The 21,088-nt window shown below is 41.1% G+C and overlaps 1 protein-coding gene across 3 annotated transcripts in view; it reads right to left on the reverse strand.

Annotated features, from left to right (window-relative positions):
- ANK2 (ankyrin 2) overlaps positions 1-21,088 on the reverse strand; it is a 648,838-nt gene that overhangs the window by 170,203 nt on the left and 457,547 nt on the right. For all 3 annotated transcript variants that reach the window (XM_077278822.1, XM_077278815.1, XM_077278806.1), the window contains 2 exons: positions 3,553-3,651; positions 1,718-1,903 (listed from right to left, as the gene is read on the reverse strand). In XM_077278822.1, the coding sequence (XP_077134937.1) occupies positions 1,718-1,903; positions 3,553-3,651 (285 nt within the window). The remainder of the gene's footprint in view (positions 1-1,717; positions 1,904-3,552; positions 3,652-21,088) is intronic.

Here is a 21,088-nt window from a genome sequence, read left to right on the forward strand (position 1 = left end):
CCTCCACCATGATTCACTGTTGCCTGCAGACACAGATTATTGTACCACTCTCCAGTCCTTCAGGGAACAAACTCCCTTCATTTACAGCTAAATATTTCACATTTTGATCAGTCCAGAGCACCTGCTGCCATTTGTTTGCACTCCAATTCCTATGTTTAAGTGCATAGTTGAGACACTTTGCCCTGTTAACATGAAAAGGTATGGCTTTTTGACTGCAATTCTTCCATGAAGACAACTCCTGGCCAAACTTTTCCAAATGGATGTGTCTTTCATCTGAAGCAATAACTTTTCTTGGCCAATCACTTCTTCTAAAATTCCTGAATGTTGCCCATATCTTGATTCTTTGTCAAATGAATTTGAACATAACATCTTGTATTCCCAGTCTAGAGATTGCTGATGCAATATGACTATCTTGTTCAAGTGCCCAGTCTTGCCATGATGTATGACCTGTTATTTCCACAACCTCACCTTTGCAGCAGGACTTGGTTGTTCCTCACCCAGTTTCAAATGTATTCTCAAGTTATTAAAATGCTTTAATTAGCTAAACAGCATGAAAATAAACAAGTTTGAATTGAACTTGCTTTTTCTATCTGCTGTCATTCTCCTACAATGAGAGTTTGCATTTTACATAGTGTACAGCTGATTTCCATAGAACTTGGCCACCAAAGATTAGCTGATCGAGGGCAGCAGGTACATTCCAGGGGAGGAGTTAACGTGTTAGGGTGGTTTCACACTTGCGTTGAGGAGGGCTGCAGATGGCAGTGTACTTCCTCCTTTCTTCCTCCGTGAAGCTCCACACATGCTCCGCCTACTGCCGCATGCGTCCTGCGTTTCCATGCAGTCGCCGCACATATCCGCATACAACGCATGTCCCTGCTTACCCAATGTTAAAGATAGGTACGCAGGGAAACGCAGGACGCATGCGGCAGTAGGCGGAGCTTCACGGAGGAAGAAAGGAGGAAGTATACTGCCATCCGTAGCCCTCCTCAACGCAAGTGTGAAACCACCCTAAGTCATCTTTCTCCAGCCCATTGATTTATACACAGCAGTTACCTGCTCAACCTCTTCCCCCCCTACCTCTCAGCTCCCCCCGACAAGCAGCATCATCATGGCTCTCACTTTCCCGAGCAGTGTGCTTGTCCAAATGCACTTTTATCTCTATATACAAATACAGAGATAGTAATGTAGACGTAAGAAATAAAATACTGACAGCTGTGTGTGTTTCAGCAGAAATTGTGCTGAGGTTTATAGTTCTACTAATAACTCACTAGAACTGTCACCCAGAAACCAGGAAATAAGGAGACTGCAGATGTGTGAGCTGCTCAAGAAATAACAGAGAATACCCGTTTAAGCCTCTTACACACCTGTTTCTGATTCAGTTAATACCAGTTTCATCCTACATATGAAAATGGTTACTATCCCTGGTTTGTTATAACTGGCTACCAATAAACCTGACTATAATCCTACAAAAATCCCTGACTTTGTGCGACTGCATCTAGAAGAAATGATGTTATTTTGTAGGAACAGGATGACTTTTTTTTTGTTCATTCACTTTGCATTTTGTACTAAATGATACTAGTAACCTAATAACCTATATGAAAGCATTCTTTGCACACGTCTAAAACTTTTGTACTGTACTGTACATTAATCCACGGCATCATTTTAATAATACAGGCAACATATAGGTGTCATCTCATGTGTATGTTTGATAACTTACCTTAGACTGTACATCAGCATTATGGTCATTTTGAAGCAAGAGGGCTGCAGACTTTGTGTCATCCTTCCTGGCTGCAATGTGCAAAGCTGGAAGTCTAACCTTCCCCTTTGTATCATTCTCCAAAAGAATAGCAACCACCATGTTGTGTCCTTGTTGCAGAGCGACAGCCAGCGGAGTGAAGCCATCCTGTCGGGAAACACAATTAACGCCCACACTTTATAGCTATGATGTATAAAAGCTATGCGATATTACAAAGTTAATACTTTATGCATTTTAATAACATATAACCTTATGATACAGTGATACTGATATGCTTTTTTGTTTCAAAATGCTGTAAAACATACAGAAATAAGAAAAAAATAGAATACATCACTACCGAACAAATCAGAAAAATAAATCCTATAAAATCACAGACAAGATGATTAAAGGCTATGGATAACTTTGACATGAAAAATAGTTTTACATATGCTAGTGGTTACATTTAATTTTTAAAAAAATACACTCAGAAATATTTTTTAAATCATCAGTTTTGAGACCCCTGATATACAGTCTGCAATCTGATCTAAGTTCCAGATTCATTTCTTGTCGAAGTGACACTGTATGTATATAAAGTGCTGATGTCTACACTTGCTTTCATGTCTCGGCTCTAATACTGAGATTATTTAATCTGCAACTACTTTCCTCCTCCTTGTCTGTAGCCTGTTTCCTCTGCCCTCCCTGACATACTTTTTCTCCTCTCCACTGCACATCTGTGTACAAACCCTCATCCCATCCTTCCTGAATCCTGCTGAAAGAATATAGATGAAGGACTTCCAGATATTCTGCAGAAGCAAAATGGAAGAACATTTTTAAAGAAGACTATACAGTTGTTTAAAACGATCACAATTGGGATTTTCATGCAGCATTCAGTTGCCTGTCAGAGAAGTGATTCATTTCATGCAGAGCACATTCACTTGGATCCCCAGGATATTTAGATTTAGGTGGATCATTACATAGGAAAAGCAATCAAAAAAAGTCCTCAAAAGTATCCCATATTATAGTAGAGATGGAGGTCTACATCAACCAAACAGGGCTGCAATTCGTTACCATATATTGGTATTGAGATATAATCTGCAGGGGTGCAATAAATATCATATGGCAGCTCTATTCTCATTCTTAATGATGTGTGAATCTTTTTCATTTCAAGCTTTGTCAAATTTTAAAAAAATATTTGACTCTTTGCAAATCAATTTGCTGTGAATTGCAACTACTGAAAATGTCACAATTGCCCTGTAAACACTCGGGTAACACTTTGGGGTCTAAGACTCTCTTGAACACTTTTCAAGCTTTTGAACACAAATACAACCTTAGTTATGTCAAAGCAACCTCAACATAAATTGCTATGAGTACAAAGATGACAGTTACTTACTGCTGTGCTGTCAAACACTACTTGTATTGTTTATTCAGAATTTTTTATTTTTCTCTATATTGCTAAGCTGTGATGTTCTCTCACTGTTCAGATTTACTGAAAAGCAGATATTGCATTCCCTGCCTCTGCTTTTATACAGGCTATGATAGTCCCTTCTAATTGGCTGTGCTGTGATAACTTCAAGGCATTATGGGTAAGAGTGCTCAGTCGTTCCTGAGATTATATTACATTTTTGCTTTGTATAAAATGGGCATTTTCTTTTTAAATTCGAGAAAAACGATTCACTAGTTGTTCAAATTTGCTGGGTCCAGGGAATTTAAAAAAATGTAACAAATTCAATTTCCAATTAATCAATTTGGTTATCTCTATTCATGAATGTAATCAGTAAATGGCAATGTTCAGGTGCCAAAGGTGATGGTACACTTACCTCTGTGGCAGTGCTCTGATTGGCCCCATTTTCAAGCAAATATTTCACAACTTCAAGATGGTTCTCTTGGGCAGCCATGTATAGAGGGGTGAAACCATTCTGCAAGTAAGGGCAAATGTAACATTATATTTGTCTTTCTCTAAATGTGCTTTTCATAATACTATGAATTATTAGTCTAACAATTTAGATTTTATAAAACTTTATTTGTACATGTCAAAATGAAGGATAGATACGAGCATACAAACAGTTGTAAGTTGGTTACATGAGATAATTAATACATGTATTAAGTGTCCATAGGATACAATGGACAAAAAAAAGATAAGAATCTGGATGAACAGGTATGAAGTGAAGTTGTAAAGTTATAACAAAACTTTTGTGTCCTAATTCAGACCAACTGCAAATTTTAGCAAGAACATACTAAAGAAGACAAGATTGCATTTTTAAAGTAACTATCTACAAGTGATGTAAAACAAGTAATCGGTTGTGGTACAGGCCGAAGAAGCAACATATATTATTACTCTATATAGGGTTTCCTAATAAAGAATCTGTGAATTTTTTTTTATTCTTGCAGAGACAAACTCCAATATGGTATTGGGTATTTTGGGGGTTTAAAAAAGGCATTTTTGGGACAAAATAGGAATGCTTTGTCCATCTCATCATTAAGGAACATTATCAATTGTTCATAGAAACCAAAGACTCCAAAACTAGGTGGGAAAAGGTGCCAAAAATCCATTCATTTAGGACATTCATTCACATAGTCCAGCCAGAACCAGTGCAATCTTGGGGCAGTATGGTATATCCAGAGATGAACACATGACTGGCTAAAGGGCTCATTTGGTTTAGAGGTAATAGGTGTCCCATTCCTTCGCTGCCAGCCAGCCCAAATCTTCGTCCCATTTTGCACAAATATGTAATATTGTTGTTTCTCTAATTCTGTGTGAAAATAAGCTGGAAAAAACAAGCAAAAAAAAAAAACCAAGAAAGATTGTGAAGACATTTCGGAGAAAGAATTCTACAAATTAAGCTTCTTTACTACCAAACTGGGTGACCATAGCAGGTCTGGTATTAGGTAGTTGAAGATGTGATGTGTAGAGGGATTATTCAGTTTGGAGGTCTGAGAAAGCTTTAGGTCCAGTGCCTGCATTAAATTGTGGTACCAAATTCCCTGCTTTCACCAAACTAATTCCTCTGAAAGCATTATTAGTAATAGTTTTTTTTTCTACAAACCCCCCCAAAAGTGACCATCTACATTCTCCATGCATCTACCAGTGTTCCAAACTAGGAGCCCTAACAATAAGTTATTGCATTAAACTAATATGGTATTAGGTTACTCTTCGAAGAAGGCAAGTTCTATTACTTTAATTATTACTTACATTTTATTGGGTTGTTTTATGGATAGGATACTCAATTTGAATCTGCAACCATGTCAATTTAGGCATGCTCCAATACCCAACATACCCAACATTGAAAGTGTCTAAAAATGACTACATTTACTGAGCTTCTGTATATGTGACAACAATTTGTAAGTAGTTGTGCCAGTAGTCTTTGGGGCATCTTGGATTGACCCTATGACTGCATAAAGATAGGATTTGTAGCTCTCTGATCTAGGACTATGATGAGCAGTTTTGGAATATTGCTGTAGTGTCAAATATCTCCTTAATACCGCTATACACAAAGTGTCTCAAAAATGTTTAGTCAAGTCTTGCCAGCTCTGGTTTTCACATCAAGAACCTGAATTAGAGACCACAGAAACATGATACCCCAAAGGCAGACTATTAGATCCTCACTCCATTTTAACATTTTAAGGATAGTCTTGGTACAATTTAATGTACAGAAATATTTGTATGCCTCCAGGATCAGATTCTTTGTCATCAATACCATTCTTGCACCTAAACACTATATTATAAAGTATAGAAGTGGTTTCATCTTGCTTCAATGTATAAAATAAAATGCCATCCCCACCACTGTCCCTTATGAAACATGCCTGACTTTTGTTACTTGTTGAATTCTGATTAATGCTTATCAGTCAAAGCACAGTTGCTGCATCCTATCAGTATTTCTCCCCGACCCAGGGTTGTTGATTTGTTTGAAGATTTTGCGAAGCAATTCTGTAGTTTTAATAAATTTCATAAGTCATTTGAAATTGTCAGGGATAGTCCACTATAAGACATGCTGTCATATGAATTGCCCTGGTAATATACAGTATGGAAATAATATTTAGATAAATCTGTCCTCAGGTTTTTCCCCCATCTAAAAAATGCATAATGTAGAGACAGGGTCACTGATTCCAGCAAAGTGTCAGTGGGATGCTTACTCTAGTTTTGATAAAATCACTTGTTTTTTCAGCAGGAGATTATCACTAGAAGACTAATAAACCTGCTACCATCTAGTCCTCTATATTTACGACCTATGTACAACCCCTAATAATGATTGACAGCTTATTGTGTTCACTGTGCATAAGCAGAATGCTGCCAATCAGTGGCATGGACGGTGTTATATAGAGCTCAGCATTCAGAAATCTTGTACATCTGAAACAAAGATTTTATATAAAAAAAAAATACAACATGCAGTAATACATGGCTGGAATCAGGGCCTTTGCCCATACTCATGATGCTCTTAGATGGGATAACAAAAACCTGATGACAGATACACTTTTATCAGCCTCCAGCTTATTGTCATATATTTCCACCTAATCAAGTAATTTAAAGCTTATGACATTTTATGTACTAGTGCATCATGTAATTGTCTTTATAGTAGTTTTCTCCCGAACAAAGTATATTTTAATCAATAGATCTTTGAAAAATAATAAGTTCCACAACTGTATGTGTAAAAAAATGTACCAGTTCTGAGATAATCTTAAAAATGTGCCACTGCTATCTACTGGTATTTGCAGTGTCCAACCATGCAGAACTGTTCTAGTTCATGGTCGGCACATGAAATGGCTCTTGACTGGGGAGGAAGTATAAGTCGGTTATGATAAGTGAGTAAACAGATGAAACAGCAAGAGCTCACAGCTGCTTTTTTCTCAGGGAACAAATTTCCCTGTCTGATTTATCACAGGAGAGATTTTTTCTACCACAGTGTTTCACACTCTGAGCTCATCATAAATCAAGTCAGTGATGCAGGAGCTCCAGTAGCTGGTGAGCTGACATGTCACTTACTTGATTAATAAAGTCACATGACTGGTGAGGTACCACAAACATTCACTCCTTTGATAAAACAGGCAGGGAAATGTGTTCCCTCAGAAAGCAGCAGTCGCGATTCCCAGAGGTTTTGTCTGTATACTCAATTATCATAAGCTACTTATGCTTCCTGGCCATGGCCAGGACCTCTGTTTTATGGCCACCGTGAACAGCAGCTATGCTTGGTCAGACACAGTCACTACGCAGTACAAAGAAGAGTAGAACAGTTATGTAAGGACAGGAACAATTTTTAACACATTCACTTGTGGAACTTATTTTTATTAAAATATCTATTAATTAAAATGTACTTTATGGTGGGACAACCCCTTTATCAATTATTCAGCTTCCCCAGTATACTAACTTGTAATGTACATTATCTTATTCATTTGGCTGTAAAGTACATCTGTCATTTCATGTCACTGTCCTTTGTGTGTACGTACATACATATAGAATAACACCATTTGTAGGCCTTATATTACTCGAATCCTCTATTTTTAACAAGTTTTTCCCTGCGCAGGCTTTATCTCTAATTTTTAGTTGTCTCTAAACCTAAACTAGTGGGTGGATACTAGCTACTATGGTGTCTGTAAGGTTCTGGACTAGGGAGAGGAAAAGACTCCAAAAGTGAACCCACAGGACCGCGACAACGAACCTCCCAAGGGTGAGCTGGCCTGGTGGACCACCCCCTATGCAGGGAGCATCAGGGGCAGGCCCAGGGGAGACTATTGCCGCGGAGGCTGATACCTGGGGACAGGAGGTAGGAGTAACAGAAGCCAGACGAGGAAGCGGATAGCAGGAACCATAGACTCCGGGATAGGACAACTAATAAACAGAGGGGAAATGAGAAGCAGGAAATGCAGGGGTCACGAGACAGACAAGGGACAAGATGGAGACGTACGAATGGGGCCTGGAGGGCTCACAGAGAGAGGAAGGGATAAAATAGCACAAGAAACAGGAGAGGACAAAATACAAGATGAACTGGCAAAAAGACAGAGGAACGCAGGAAAGCGAGGGACCTGACTCAAAGGCAAAACACAATTGACAATCAGGCAAGGAACAGGAGGAAAGACTACCTGATATATAGGAGGAGTACAGAGGAACTTCCGGGTCAGGAGCCACCAGGATCACAGGAAGGAGGAACGGAGCGACCGAGAGCCAGCCAGTGGAGATGCACGTGCGCCGCAGAAGCCAGGAGGTGAAGTGCGCATGCGCACCCGACGGGAGCCAGGAGACGGTGAAGAGACCGGAAGGGAGGAGGAAGAAGGACGTGCACAAACACCGGGCGCGCGCGGAGAAGAATGCCAGGAGCCGGAGGTAGACCCGGAAGATGCGGCAGCAGCAGGAGCGTGCAAGGCCGGGTAAGTATATCGGAGGTTAGGAGGAGAAGCGGCAGGCGCGGGAGCAGCAGACGTGACAGTGTCTCTCATACACAGTGCACAGAAACAAAAGGATTCCTACTTGTTTCTATGTTTAGCACATGCTCAGAAGTAGCAGCAGCAGGGAGGAGATTTTGCAGCAGTACTGAGATGTATGGCTGTGAATCCAGCTCTTAGATAAACTAAACCAATGAATACATGCAACACAATCTGCTTGTTTTGTGTCTGTTTTCTCACTCAGCTTCTCACTCCTCCTCTCACCCCTCTCCATGGACTATAACAGGAGGTGTAACCTGTCACTCCCAAAGTGGAACTTCATCCTGCTTTGATCAAAGACAGATTTAAGATATTTGTCTGAGTGTATGGTGAGTTCAGGTTGCAGGTAAATGGGGAATAAGTGGCTCTTAAATGGATAAAGAAGCATATTTCTTTAATAAAAGCTATTTTACATGTTTTTTTAGATCTGCTTCTAAAATTGATTTATGTTAAGTTTGTTCAAATGACTTTTTTCATTCATAAATACCATCAACAAATTTCACTAAATAAAAAGGGGTGGTTTCTGTTGGTTTCCTAGGCCTCCAATCCTGATATTTAGATGAGAATCACTAGTACTGCAGCTTGGAATAAAAATAGGTCTTAAAATAATGAACAAAATATTGTGAAACCAGTGACAATTAACTCTGGTGACTAAAACCAAAAGATTATACAATGCTCTGCATTACTGAAATTTTAGCTCACTAAAAACTAAGCCTATTTTCACATAGCGTTTTAGCATACGTTCAGTGGCTCCGTTGGGGCTTATGTCTGTAGCCCAGCTAAATCTCCGACAGACCACACTGCGCATATACTCGAATCCCATTTTGCTGGCTTCAGATGAAAGCCCGATCGGGGCCACTAAACATACGCTAAAATACTATGGGAACATAGCCTAAGACCGTACTAAGAGTGATTCGGTTAAATGATTATTTTTTACTGACAAAATATTTCAGACATTTTTATTGGTTACAGAAAGGGGAAAAAACACTTTCTCCATCGGTAACTCATTTGTTTGGGATAAGTAGAACTTCCCGATGAAGATGGGTAAACAAACATATAAAAATATCACTATATACAAAAAAGGTGTAAAACAATGCGAGCTAGTGACAGTGCATAGTACAAATCGACACAATATCATCAATAAAGGGATATGGATTAGACTACTAAAAATAAACAAGAATACACAGTAATAACACACTATAGCTGAAATCATAAAAAAAAGCATTCTGTTTAAAAAAGACAGATGAAGAGAAAAATGAGGTTAATACATTGGGGCAAAAGGCCATGCTCTTACCACTGCTGCTTTCAGGGTATTTTTTATGTTGTCAACTTTAGGACATTGTTGTTTCAGTAGAATTGTGTGTTATTTGTGTGTATGTTTTGCAATCTGATCCTTTTTATTTATTGATGACATTGTTATCACCCTTGTATATGTAAAATGTGGGGTTTATTTGCCCAATTTGGTGCAATGTAGTGTGCACATACAGTGGGTATGGAAAGAATCCAGACCCCTTTAAATTTTTCACTCTGTTTCATTGCAGCCATTTGGTAAATTCAAAATGGTTAATTTTTTCACATTAATGTACACTCTGCACCCCATCTTGACTGAAAACAAAACGAAATGTAGAAATGTCTTATACTCATCTGCCCTGTTGAGGGCAGGGAAAAGTACTGCAGTGCGCAGGCGCTGGGAAAGGTCAGAGAGGCCCAGAACCTGTGCACTGCAGCACTTTTCCCTGCCCTCAACAGGGCAGATGAGTATGCCTGCGCAGGAAGCCATGAAGCAAGCAGGAGGGCGGCGATCATAAGAAGATGGGAGGTGCCGGACCCGGACCTGCAACACCCATCAGACCGGACAACCCCGCGGGTGAGTTTAATCAAACTTATTTTTCTTCTCTTGCAGGTCAGATCGGGGGCTTATCTGCAGCATTATAGAATGCTGTATATAAGCCCTGAAAGGCAGGTGGTGTATCTTATATCAGCCAAACCTGGTGACAGGTTCCCTCTAAGAGTAAGTAAATAGTTCTACAGCAGTAAATATATAACAGAGAGCATAGTACAAAAAAAAAAAGAAATGAGATAGATATGGGTCCGTTAAGGAGTATATAGAAATTGAATGTAGAAAGACAAAGACCATACACTTTTCTACTGGGAAATGACAGGAGATTATTTAATTCATATGTTATGTGCTGTTAGGAAGATTTTGACTGTTGGGGCTATAAATGAAGATTAGTAACTGTATCTTTATTAAGATATATCCATGATCCGGATACAGGTGATTCCATGGTCTTTGGTAACGAGAAATAAAGCAGGATATTCACAGTACCGTATTTTCCGGCAAATAAGACGACTGGGCGTATAAGACGACCCCCCAACTTTTCCAGTTAAAATATAAAATCTTCTTAAAAGTCGGGGGTCTTCTTATACGCCGTATGTCATCTTATAGGGCCGGTGACTAATGTGCCTTTTGGCGTTGGGAGTGGTCCCGATGACTCACAGTAAAGTGTGAGTGGAGTATATCCCCCTATTACCTCAATGCGGCAGCGTGGGGGTCTCTGTGCTGGGAGCGGCAGCTCCTCTGCGTGCCGTGGGTGCTCTGTGCCGTGGGTGCTCTGGGGCGGCGGCGGCGCATCTTCTTGCAGCGTCGGGGCTTCTCCGGCATCTCCTCCAGGCCCGGAGGCAGTCCGGCAGCCCCATTGCTGTGAGGCGGTGGCCTCCGGGAAAATGGCCGCTGCTCAGATTCAGATCTCGTCTCCCGAGATCTCGGGAGACGAGATTTGAATCTGAGCAGCAGCCATTTTCCCGGAGGCTGCGATGCGGTGGCCTCCGGGAAAATGGCCGCTGGGGGCGGCGCATGCTCAGATTCAGATCTGAATCTGAGCAGCGGCCACTTTCCCGGAGGTCACCGCATCACAGCAATGTGGCTGCCGGTGCCTCCGGGCCTGGAGGAGATGCCGGAGGAGCCCGGACGCTGCAAGAAGATGCGCCGCCGCCCCACAGCACGAAGATGCGCTGCCGCCCCACAGCACAGAGCACCCACGGCACGAAGAGGAGCTGCCGCTCCCAGCACAGACACCCCCACGCTGCCGCAATGAGGTAATAGGGGGATATACTCCACTCACACTTTACTGTGAGACGCCCCCTGTCTTAGTCATCGGGACCACTCCCCCCCCCCCACCCACCATATGCACATTTTATCTGTACCCGGCGTATAAGACGACCCCCGACTTTTAAGAATATTTTGAGGGGTTAAAAAGTCGTCTTATACGCCGGAAAATACGGGTACTCAATATGTGATGTGAATGTACTGAATGGACAAAAATAGGAATACAACCCCTGGCAAAAATTATGGAATCACCAGCCTTGGCGGATGTTCATTCAGTTTTTTAATGTTGTAGAAAAAAAGCAGATCACAGACATGGCACAAAACTAAAGTCATTTCAAATGGCAACTTTCTGGCTTTAAGAAACACTAAAAGAAATCAAGAACAAAAAATGTGGTAGTCAGTAATGGTTACTTTTTTTAACCAAGCATAGGGGAAAAATTATGGAATCACTCAATTCTGAGGAAAAAAATATGGAATCACCCTGCAAATTTTCATACCCCAAAATAACACCTACATCAAATTAGATCTGCTTGTTAGTCTGCATCTAAAAAGGAGTGATCACACCTTGGAGAGCTGTTGCACCAAGCGGACTGACATGAATCATGGCTCCAACACGAGAGATGTCAATTGAAACAAAAGGAGAGGATTATCAAACTCTTAAAAGAGGGTAAATCATGACGCAATGTTGCAAAAGATGTTGGTTGTTCACAGTCAGCTGTGTCTAAAATCTGGACCAAATACAAACATGGAAAGGTTGTTAAAGGCAAACATACTGGTAGACCAAGGAAGACATCAAAGCCTCAAGACCGGAAACTTAAAACAATATGTCTCCAAAACAGGAAATGCACAACAAAACAAATGAGGAAAGAACTGTAAGAAACCGCCTAAAGGAAATGGGATTTACATACAGAAAACCTAAACGAAAGCCATCATTAACACCTAAACAGAAAAAAACAAGGTTACAATGGGCTAAGGAAAAGCAATCGTGGACTGTGGATGACTGGATGAAAGTCATATTCAGTGATGAATCGCGAAGCTGCATTGGACAAGGTGATGATGCTGGAACTTTTGTTTGGTGCCGTTCCAATGAGATTTATAAAGATGACTGCCTGAAGAGAACATGCCAATTTCCACAGACATTGATGATATGGGGCTGCATGTCAGGTAAAGGCACTGGGGAGATGGCTGTCTTTACATCTATATATATAATTGTCTGAGGGGTACTTCCGTCTGTCTGTCCTCAACTTCCGTAACGGTTATTCATTCGCTGATTGGTCTCGCCAGCTGCCTGTCCAATCAGCGACGGGCACAGTCCGATTAGTCCCTCCCTACTCCCCCCTGCAGTCAGTGCCTGGCGGCCGCTCCATACTCCCCGCAGTCACGGTTCACACAGGGTTAATGCCAGCGGTAACGGACCGCGTTATGCCGCGGGTAACTCACTCCGTTACCGCCGCTATTAACCCTGTGTGAATCGCTGCCTATGGCGCCTCAATAGTAAAAGGATCTAATGTTAAAAATAATAAACCAAAATAAAAAATCATTATATACTCATCTTCCGCCGCCTTTCCCGTTGCTTGCCACCCTCCGGTAACCGCTCTGTGCAAGTGGCAAGTTCCGGTAGCAAGGATCGTATGGCAGAAGGACCTGCCATGACGTCATGGTCATGTGACCGCGATGTCATCACACCCTGGGACCGGAAGCTGCCGCCTGTACTGCGCACAGGCGACAGAACTACAAGTATGGTGAGTATGTTAGAACTACAATGGGCCCTCGGATCGGAAGGTAAGTATGTTTATTTTTTAACCTGTGACATACGTGGCTGGGCAATATACTACGTAGCTCTGTGCTCTATACTACATCGCTGTGCAATATACTATGTGGCTCTGTGCTGTATACTACGTCACTGGGCAATATACTACGTGGCTGGGCAATATAGTACATGGCTGGGCAATATACTACGTGGCTCTGTGCTGTATACTACGTCGCTGAGCAATATACTACGTGGCTCTGTGCTGTATACGTCACTGGGCAATATACTATGTCACTGGGCAATATACTACATGGCTGGGCTATATACTACGTGTCTGGGCTATATACTACGTGGCTGGGCAATATACATCGTCGCTGGGCAATATACTACGTGGGCTGTGCAATATACTACGTGGACATGCATATGGTAGAATACCCGATGCGTTAGAATCGGGCCACCATCTAGTCTTCAAAAAATGCACAAGTTTATGTTGATATTTTGTACACTTTTCTTATCCCATCAATTGAAAGGATGTTTGGGGATGAGGAAATCATTTTTCAAGATGATAATGCATCCTGCCATAGAGCAAAAACTGTGAAAACATTCCTTGAAAAAAAGACACATAGGGTCAATGTCATGGCCTCCAAATAGTCTGGATCTCAATCCAATTGAAAATCTTTGGTGGAAGTTGAAGAAAATGGTCCATGACAAGGCTCCAACCTGCAAAGCTGATCTGGCAACAGCAATCAGAGAAAGTTGGAGCCAGATTGATGAAGAGTACTGTTTGACACTCATTAAGTCCATGCCCCAGAGACTGCAAGCTGTTATAAAAGCCAGAGGTGGTGCAACAAAATAATAGTGATGTTTTGCAGTGTGTTTTTTGTTTGTTTGTTTTTCATGATTCTATAGTTTTTTCCTCAGAATTGAGTGATTCCATAATTTTTCCTCTATGCTTAAAAAAAGTAACCATTACTGACTACCACATTTTTTGTTCCTGATTTCTTTTAGTGTTTCTTAAAGCCAGAAAGTGAAAGTTGCCATTTAAAATTACTTTCGTTTTGTGCCATGTCTGTGATCTGATTTTTTTCTACAAGATTAAATGAACATCCTCCAAGGCCGATGATTCCATAATTTTTGCCAGGGGTTGTATATGATGGTGCAGAAGGCGATAATATACTGTATGTTGCACCATCCTCTCAATACAAATTCTCTAGCTATTTATCTAATGCAAACTCAATGTTCCCTTAGAATAACTGTCCTCAGACCGGGAATGCAAGGCAGCTGTGATCAAATGTACTGACCAGACCGCTCTTTTCTGCTATGCGAAGATGGAATTACCAGCCACTAAGTGCTTAGTTACCAGTACACAAACCATTCCTGAGGCATGTTGGGTACAATGTTAAAAATGTTTCATGCTAATGTGACATCTAATGAATGAAATGATAGAGCAGCTGAATATGCATCAAATAATGTATTCTACGCTGCGATCCCCGGTGACTGCAAATTACTGTGAAACCACTCAATAACAAGAAATATAAATTTTCAGGTCATCTATTAACACAGAAACCTAAATGAAATCTTAATGAAACAGTAATTTAGATTTTTTATTATGTTAAATACTCTGTGCAAAACAGAGGTGGGTCTATAGAACTGCTGGAGAAAACTAAGGACAGCTATTTCCAGCAGCCTCACTGACTGAAAGCATGGCTGGCTGTCAGTCAGTGTCGGGGGCGCAGTTATAGTCACCACTCTCTATACACAGAGCCTTGACTGAATCTTCACCAGCATCGCTCCCATGACTGAAACCCAAATATTACCAGTTAATAGTTAAAAGTTAATTTCTTCCCAGACAGCCAGGGTCTAAGTAAGTGCCAGCGCCGGGCAGGTTCAGATCCCTATTAACCTACAGATTAACCCCATATCTGTGTAGGTTAATAGCATTTTTTCACATGATATCATATCCTTAAAGGGAAACTATCACTTACTGATTGCTGGAGGTTTGAATGCTGAGGCCCCCTCGGTCTGGGAAAAAGGGACACTGCAGGGACCCATCTGAATAAAGCAAAGGCTAAGCATGCAAAACTCGTCTCCATTCACTGTCTATGGGATTGAAAAAAGTTAATGAACACTATAGCCCACTCTCCTTGGCAGTCCCATATAGAATGAATGAAGCAGAGGTGTGCATACTAGAATTACAGTATCAGATCATCCTGAGCGGACTATTAGTGGAGATCCAAACTGTCGGATCCGCAGCGATCAGTAAGTTATCCTTTATGCTATGGATAGGACATGACATTCAATCTTGGGAAACCCCTTTCAATACAATCACAAAGCAAAATTGCATCGTGAGGTGTCAAGTTTTAAAGTGGGTTTCACACTAAGCAGCCACGTCCCCAGTATAACAACCTAACAATCACCAACCCAACTTTTACAGCTTAATAACTACATGCCAACTGCAAGCATTCAGCACTGAATCATATCGGATGCAAGATCATTGGCCTTAGCTCTTAAACAAGGAACTACAAACAATTTATAGCTAAGACAGATTTAGAACTTGTATTCAAGCAGCTCTATTGCACTGTGAAGACTATTGAAAAGTTCTTACTTTTTACATTCTATGAATGTATTTATGTGTAGCATGTAATCTTCTACAGCAATGGATGGCAAACTCAAATACACAGAGGGACAAAATTAAAAGCTTGAATAAAGTCTGGGGGTGAACCTTCATATTTCTATTAAAAAAAGTCTACAATTGAGGAAGTTTTACCTTATCAAATATAATGAGGAACGTTTTCATATGCATACAAACTTAAAGGGGTTGTCCCACCAACAACACATTTTAATTAATAGATGGTAGAATAAAATATTGATGTAATATTTTATGTTATGTAAAAGCAGTAAAAAGCATATGACCTATTTTAACTGTAATAACAAAGGATAAAAAACCTTGAGTAATACATATAATAAAGTATGATCCAAACAAAAGTACCCCCAAACACAGTATAATAGCCCCACAATGCCCTTCACACACGGTATAATTAACCTACTGTACCCCCTTCCTCAATCCCCTGACATAGAATGGTGACCCCATCACAATATGATATGGCAACTGTACTTCCCAAACAGCCCACCATACAATATAATGGCCACAAAAAGTGCTCCATACAGTGTAGTTGGCTCCATATATTCCTCAATACAGTATAATGGTTCCAAACAGTGATCCATAGAGTATAATGGCCCCACATGGTGCTCCATAGAGTATAATGGCCCCACATGGTGCACCATAGACTATAATGGTCCCACATGGTGCTCCACAGAGTACAATGGCTCCACATTGTGCTGCATGCAGTATAATGACTCCACATAGTGCTCTATACAGTATAACAGTCACACAGTGCTCCATAGAGTATAATGGCCCCTCAACATGCTCAAAACAATATAGTGACTCCACATAGTGCTCAACACAGTATAATGGCCACACATAGTGCTCCACAGAATATAATGGCCCCACATAATGCTCTATAGAGTATAATGGTCCCACATGGTGCACTATAGAGTATAATGTCCCCACATACTGCTGCATAGAGTGTAACGGTCCCATATTGTGCTCCATAGAGTATAATAGCCCCACATAGTGCTCCATTAAGTATAATGGGCCCCACATTTAAAAAAAAAAACAAAAAAACCAACTCACCTCTTCTTGCTCCTCTGCATAGCTCGGTACAGCAGGCGCGCTGCAATGACATCAACGCGCCCTTTCCGCTGCGACGTCAGATGCAGAAGGGGAATGATGGGCGAGGGAGCGTCAGCTGATGGCCCTCCCTCCATCACTGCGTTTAACTTTGTCAACAGCTAGGATACCGATATAGTTGAAAGTGTGATGTCAGGCGGGTTCCTCCAGACACTGCAGGCCAAATATACTTGGTGAGACCTGCCCAGCATTGCAGGCCAAATATACTCTCCCTGCAGGCCAGATTTGGCCCACGGGCCAGAGATTGCCAAATGTGTTTTTCAGATATATCTCAGAACACTGATCATCATTGACTGTGGAAACTTTACACTAGACCTCAAGCAGCTTGGATTGTGTGCCTCTCCACTCTTCCTCCAGACTCTGGGACCTTGATTTCCAAGGTCTAGTGTGAAGTATCCACAATCAGTGATGGTTTGGGGAGCCATGTCATCTGCTAGTGTAGGTCCACTGTGTTTTATAAGGACCAAAGTCAACGCAGTCATCTATCAGGAAATTTTAGAGCACTTCATGCTTCCCTCTGCCAAGAAGCTTTTTGGAGATGGAAATTTCATTCTCCTGCAGGACATGGCACCTGTCCACACTGCCAAAAGTACCAATATCTGGTTTAAAAACAACAGTATCACTGTGCTTGATTGGTCAGCAAACTCGCCTGACCTTAACCCCATTGAGAATCTATGGGGTATTGTCAAGAGGAAGATGAGACACCAGATCCAACAATGCGGACGAGCTGAAGGCTGCTATCAAAGCAACCAGGGCTCCCATAACACCTCAGCAGTGCCACAGGCTGATCACCTCCATGCCATGCCGCACTGATGCAGTAACTGATGTAAAAGGAGCCCCGACCAAGTATTGAGTGCATTTACTGAACATACACTTCAGTAGGCCAACATTTTGGATTTTAAAATCATTTTTCAAGCTGGTGTTATAAAGTATTCTAATATACTGAGATAATAACGTTTGGGTTTTCATTGGCTGTAAGCCATAATCATCAACATTAACAGAAATAAACACGTAAAATAGATCACTCTGTAATGACTCTATATAATATATGAGTTTCACTTTTTGTATTGAAGAACTGAAATAAATTAGCTTTTTGCTGATATTCTAATTTTGTGAGATGCACCAGTAATTGATGCAAACAGAAGCAGAGGAATCCCAATGATTATCTGGGTGTCTGTTTTTCAAAGCAAAATAAAAAGTTGTGCATGATGCACTCTTTCTTTGCTTTATGAAATGGATCCGGTTTAGACATTAAAGATATTAAATTGTATCACTTTACATTTTTTGTTTTACCTTCCCAAAGCCCATCCTTGTGTCCATGATGACCTAGACCAAGGAGCTGTCCTCCACTTACTATCTGCCTCTTGGCAGCATTTTAGTGTTATATTTCACTTGGTGATGTGGTGTCAAGTTATTAATAGGGTCTTATATGGATATCTAGGGGTAGTCCACATTGAGTGGGGGCGCCATATTATTTTTTCTAGGGTACTAACCTCCGTGGACAGGTAGGGGTACCTTAGGGTACAACTAGGGGAATTTAGAACCACACCCCCTACCTATCTTTCCTATATACATTTTTAAAGTTGCTATATGTGTTTTGCCATAGTTTGTCTTTTACTTCCAGTATTTTTATATTTATTTAATAAAGATTTATATTTTATAGCGTTTTTTCTAGCTTGTAAGTCGACAGGGCGTCATAGCTGGCTTCCCTAGATTAGACCTCCTTCACACATTCTGGTGATTCCTCTACAGGAAAAAACAGTACTGGTGAGATCCGTGGTCTGTGTCTGTGTGCCATCCGTACATATATGACATCTGTGTGACATCAGTGTATCCGTTTGCTGTCCATTTGTCCGTGTTTCACATCCGTGTGCCGTCCGTATGACATGTGATGTCGCCTGGGAAAAGCAGTACAGTTTGCGCTGATCCCAGGCGCCGGGGTGGCTGAGGGCTGATGTTGGTAGCCTGGAGGGGGGGGCGATATCTCTGACCCCTTCCCAGGCTATTAATATCAACCCACAACTGTCTGTTTAGCCTTTGCTGGTTTGAATTTATAGGGGGACCCTACATCATTTTTTTTCTGGTAAATTCACCAGGAAAGGCTAAGAAAACAGCTTGAAGCTGTTATTAATAGCCTGGTATTGTCCCTTGTCTCAGATTGTTAACATCATCCCCTTGACTTTTTTTTTTTACACAGCTGCTGCTGAATACAACTCGAACCATTGTTGCCTGGTCCCGCTGATCTCAGCACGACCAGGAGGCAATGATGAGAGCTGCCTTTAGCCGCCGTGTGTTCCCAGGCTCCGGTAGGTGTCACGCTGATGACACATGGATGCAGCATGCATTTTGTCTGTGCTGCGCAAAAAACACTGACATGTCTGTGGGTTCTTCACATGGACAAACGGTTTGTGTTGAAAAACCTGACAAGTGTGCACCACCATTGAATACAATGGGTGTGGGTGTGTCCGTATTTGCAGTCCTTAAAAAGTGGACAACATACAAAACACAAAAAACGGACGTGTTAAGGGGCCTTAGGCAGCGTAGAGCCAGCTGTCAACCAGGATGATATTACCAGTGACACGCCGTAATCAGAGCAGAGAGGAAGAGAAGTAGCTGTGTGACGTCCGCGGAAGCAGCAGAATGCAGGCAGACGCAGTCTGGGACCACTATGAGCCAGCAGAGATCGGTGGGGGACACAACAGGCAGGTAGTTAGAGGCCCATAGTAAAAAAATAAAATAATCACAGATAACTCTTAAGTATCTCTTTTTTTAAGCCATTTATAATTGTCGTTTCTTGCTACGTGTCAGAGTGACTTTAAGCCCCCTGAGACACAAGTGCCTTGGTGCCATTACCCGTATAACAATGCCTCCGTCAGTACAGTATCTCTGCACCATCTCTGTATCTTTCTGACTATAACTTGCTCTATTTAATGTGGAATTTACCCTTGGACACTTATTACACAGCATGCATATTTTTTTACGCCCTATACGCCCCTGCACAATTTTCCTCATTTTTGTACTCGAGTTCATAGATGAGACATGTCCGCATAGCTTACTGTGACCTCTTTGGCAGAAGATTGTCCGATGTCCTCTGATAAACTATAAAACATCCTTGGCAGTGTTCCATATTAATCCAATGCAAATCCCCTGTGGCTAGGTTATCCATCACATTATAAAGAATCCTCCTGCTATATAACCGGAGGTCGTGATCATGTTTATTTTAAACTGTAAATCCAGCAATGACAATCATTTTAATCCAGCTCATGCTGCAAAGTAAAAGTGTAGGAAGCCTTGCCAATACATGCTTTAGTGACTTGCATAATGTCAAGAGCAATTTAGGTGAAAAAACTTCTAGACTCATCTCCAGGTGATTGTTTGGGAGACGACAACAGGACAATTGAGTAAAGCAGTCCAGCCCGCATGCAAGGATCCCTGTGTCTCTAATTTAGCAATGAAAGAGTCTCACGTGAAGACGGGCCTCCTGCTGCCATGTTTTGCACGAACATCTTCATGAAATATCAACTCCATACTTTCTCTAACTTTCAGAAACCAAGTTAGTGCTTAGAAATAAGTTTAGAAATTGTACTTCTCCAGGTTCAAACATTTAAAAAAAATATGATTCTGCGATTCACAGGTACTTCAATTACCCTGAAAAGATGTATGTTACACTCTGAAATCTCCTGGACGGTATCCAACCCATTTCAATCGCTTTAATACAAACACAACCTTGGAAATATCAAAGTGACCTCACGATAAAACCAGGTGGTAACCAAAAGCTCATTTAATAACACAGTGCACTGGCAAACTTTTCTTCTTTTTTTAACTGAAAAAATGGCCCAAAAATAATCTCTTATTTTTTTGTGATCAGACCAAGTGTCATCTGAAAATTATATTAAACTGTGAATGAGACAAGTGATGTGCCATATACAGTGGCATGTAAAAGTTTGGGCACCCCTGGTCAAAATTACTGTTATTGTGAACAGTTAAGTAAGGTAAAGATGAAATGAGCTCTAAAAGACGTGAAGTTAAAGATTACACATTTCCTTTGTATTTTAGGCAAAAAATATATATAATTTTTTTTCATCTTTTACATTTTTAAAAATACAAAAAGGAAACATTGGCAGGTGCAAAAGTTTGGGCACTCTTGTAGATTTTTGTGCTCAGATAGCTTTGACTAAGGCTACTTTCACACTTGCGTCGTTTGGCCTCCGTCGCAATGCGTCGTTTTGGGAAAAAACGCTTCCTGCAAATGTGTCCGCAGGATGCGTTTTTTCCCATAGACTTGTATTGCCGACGGATCGCGACGTATGGCCATACGTCGCGTCCGTCGTGCAC

The sequence above is a fragment of the Ranitomeya variabilis genome, chromosome 1 (genome assembly GCF_051348905.1).
Source record: "Ranitomeya variabilis isolate aRanVar5 chromosome 1, aRanVar5.hap1, whole genome shotgun sequence".
Classification (NCBI taxonomy): domain Eukaryota; kingdom Metazoa; phylum Chordata; class Amphibia; order Anura; family Dendrobatidae; genus Ranitomeya; species Ranitomeya variabilis.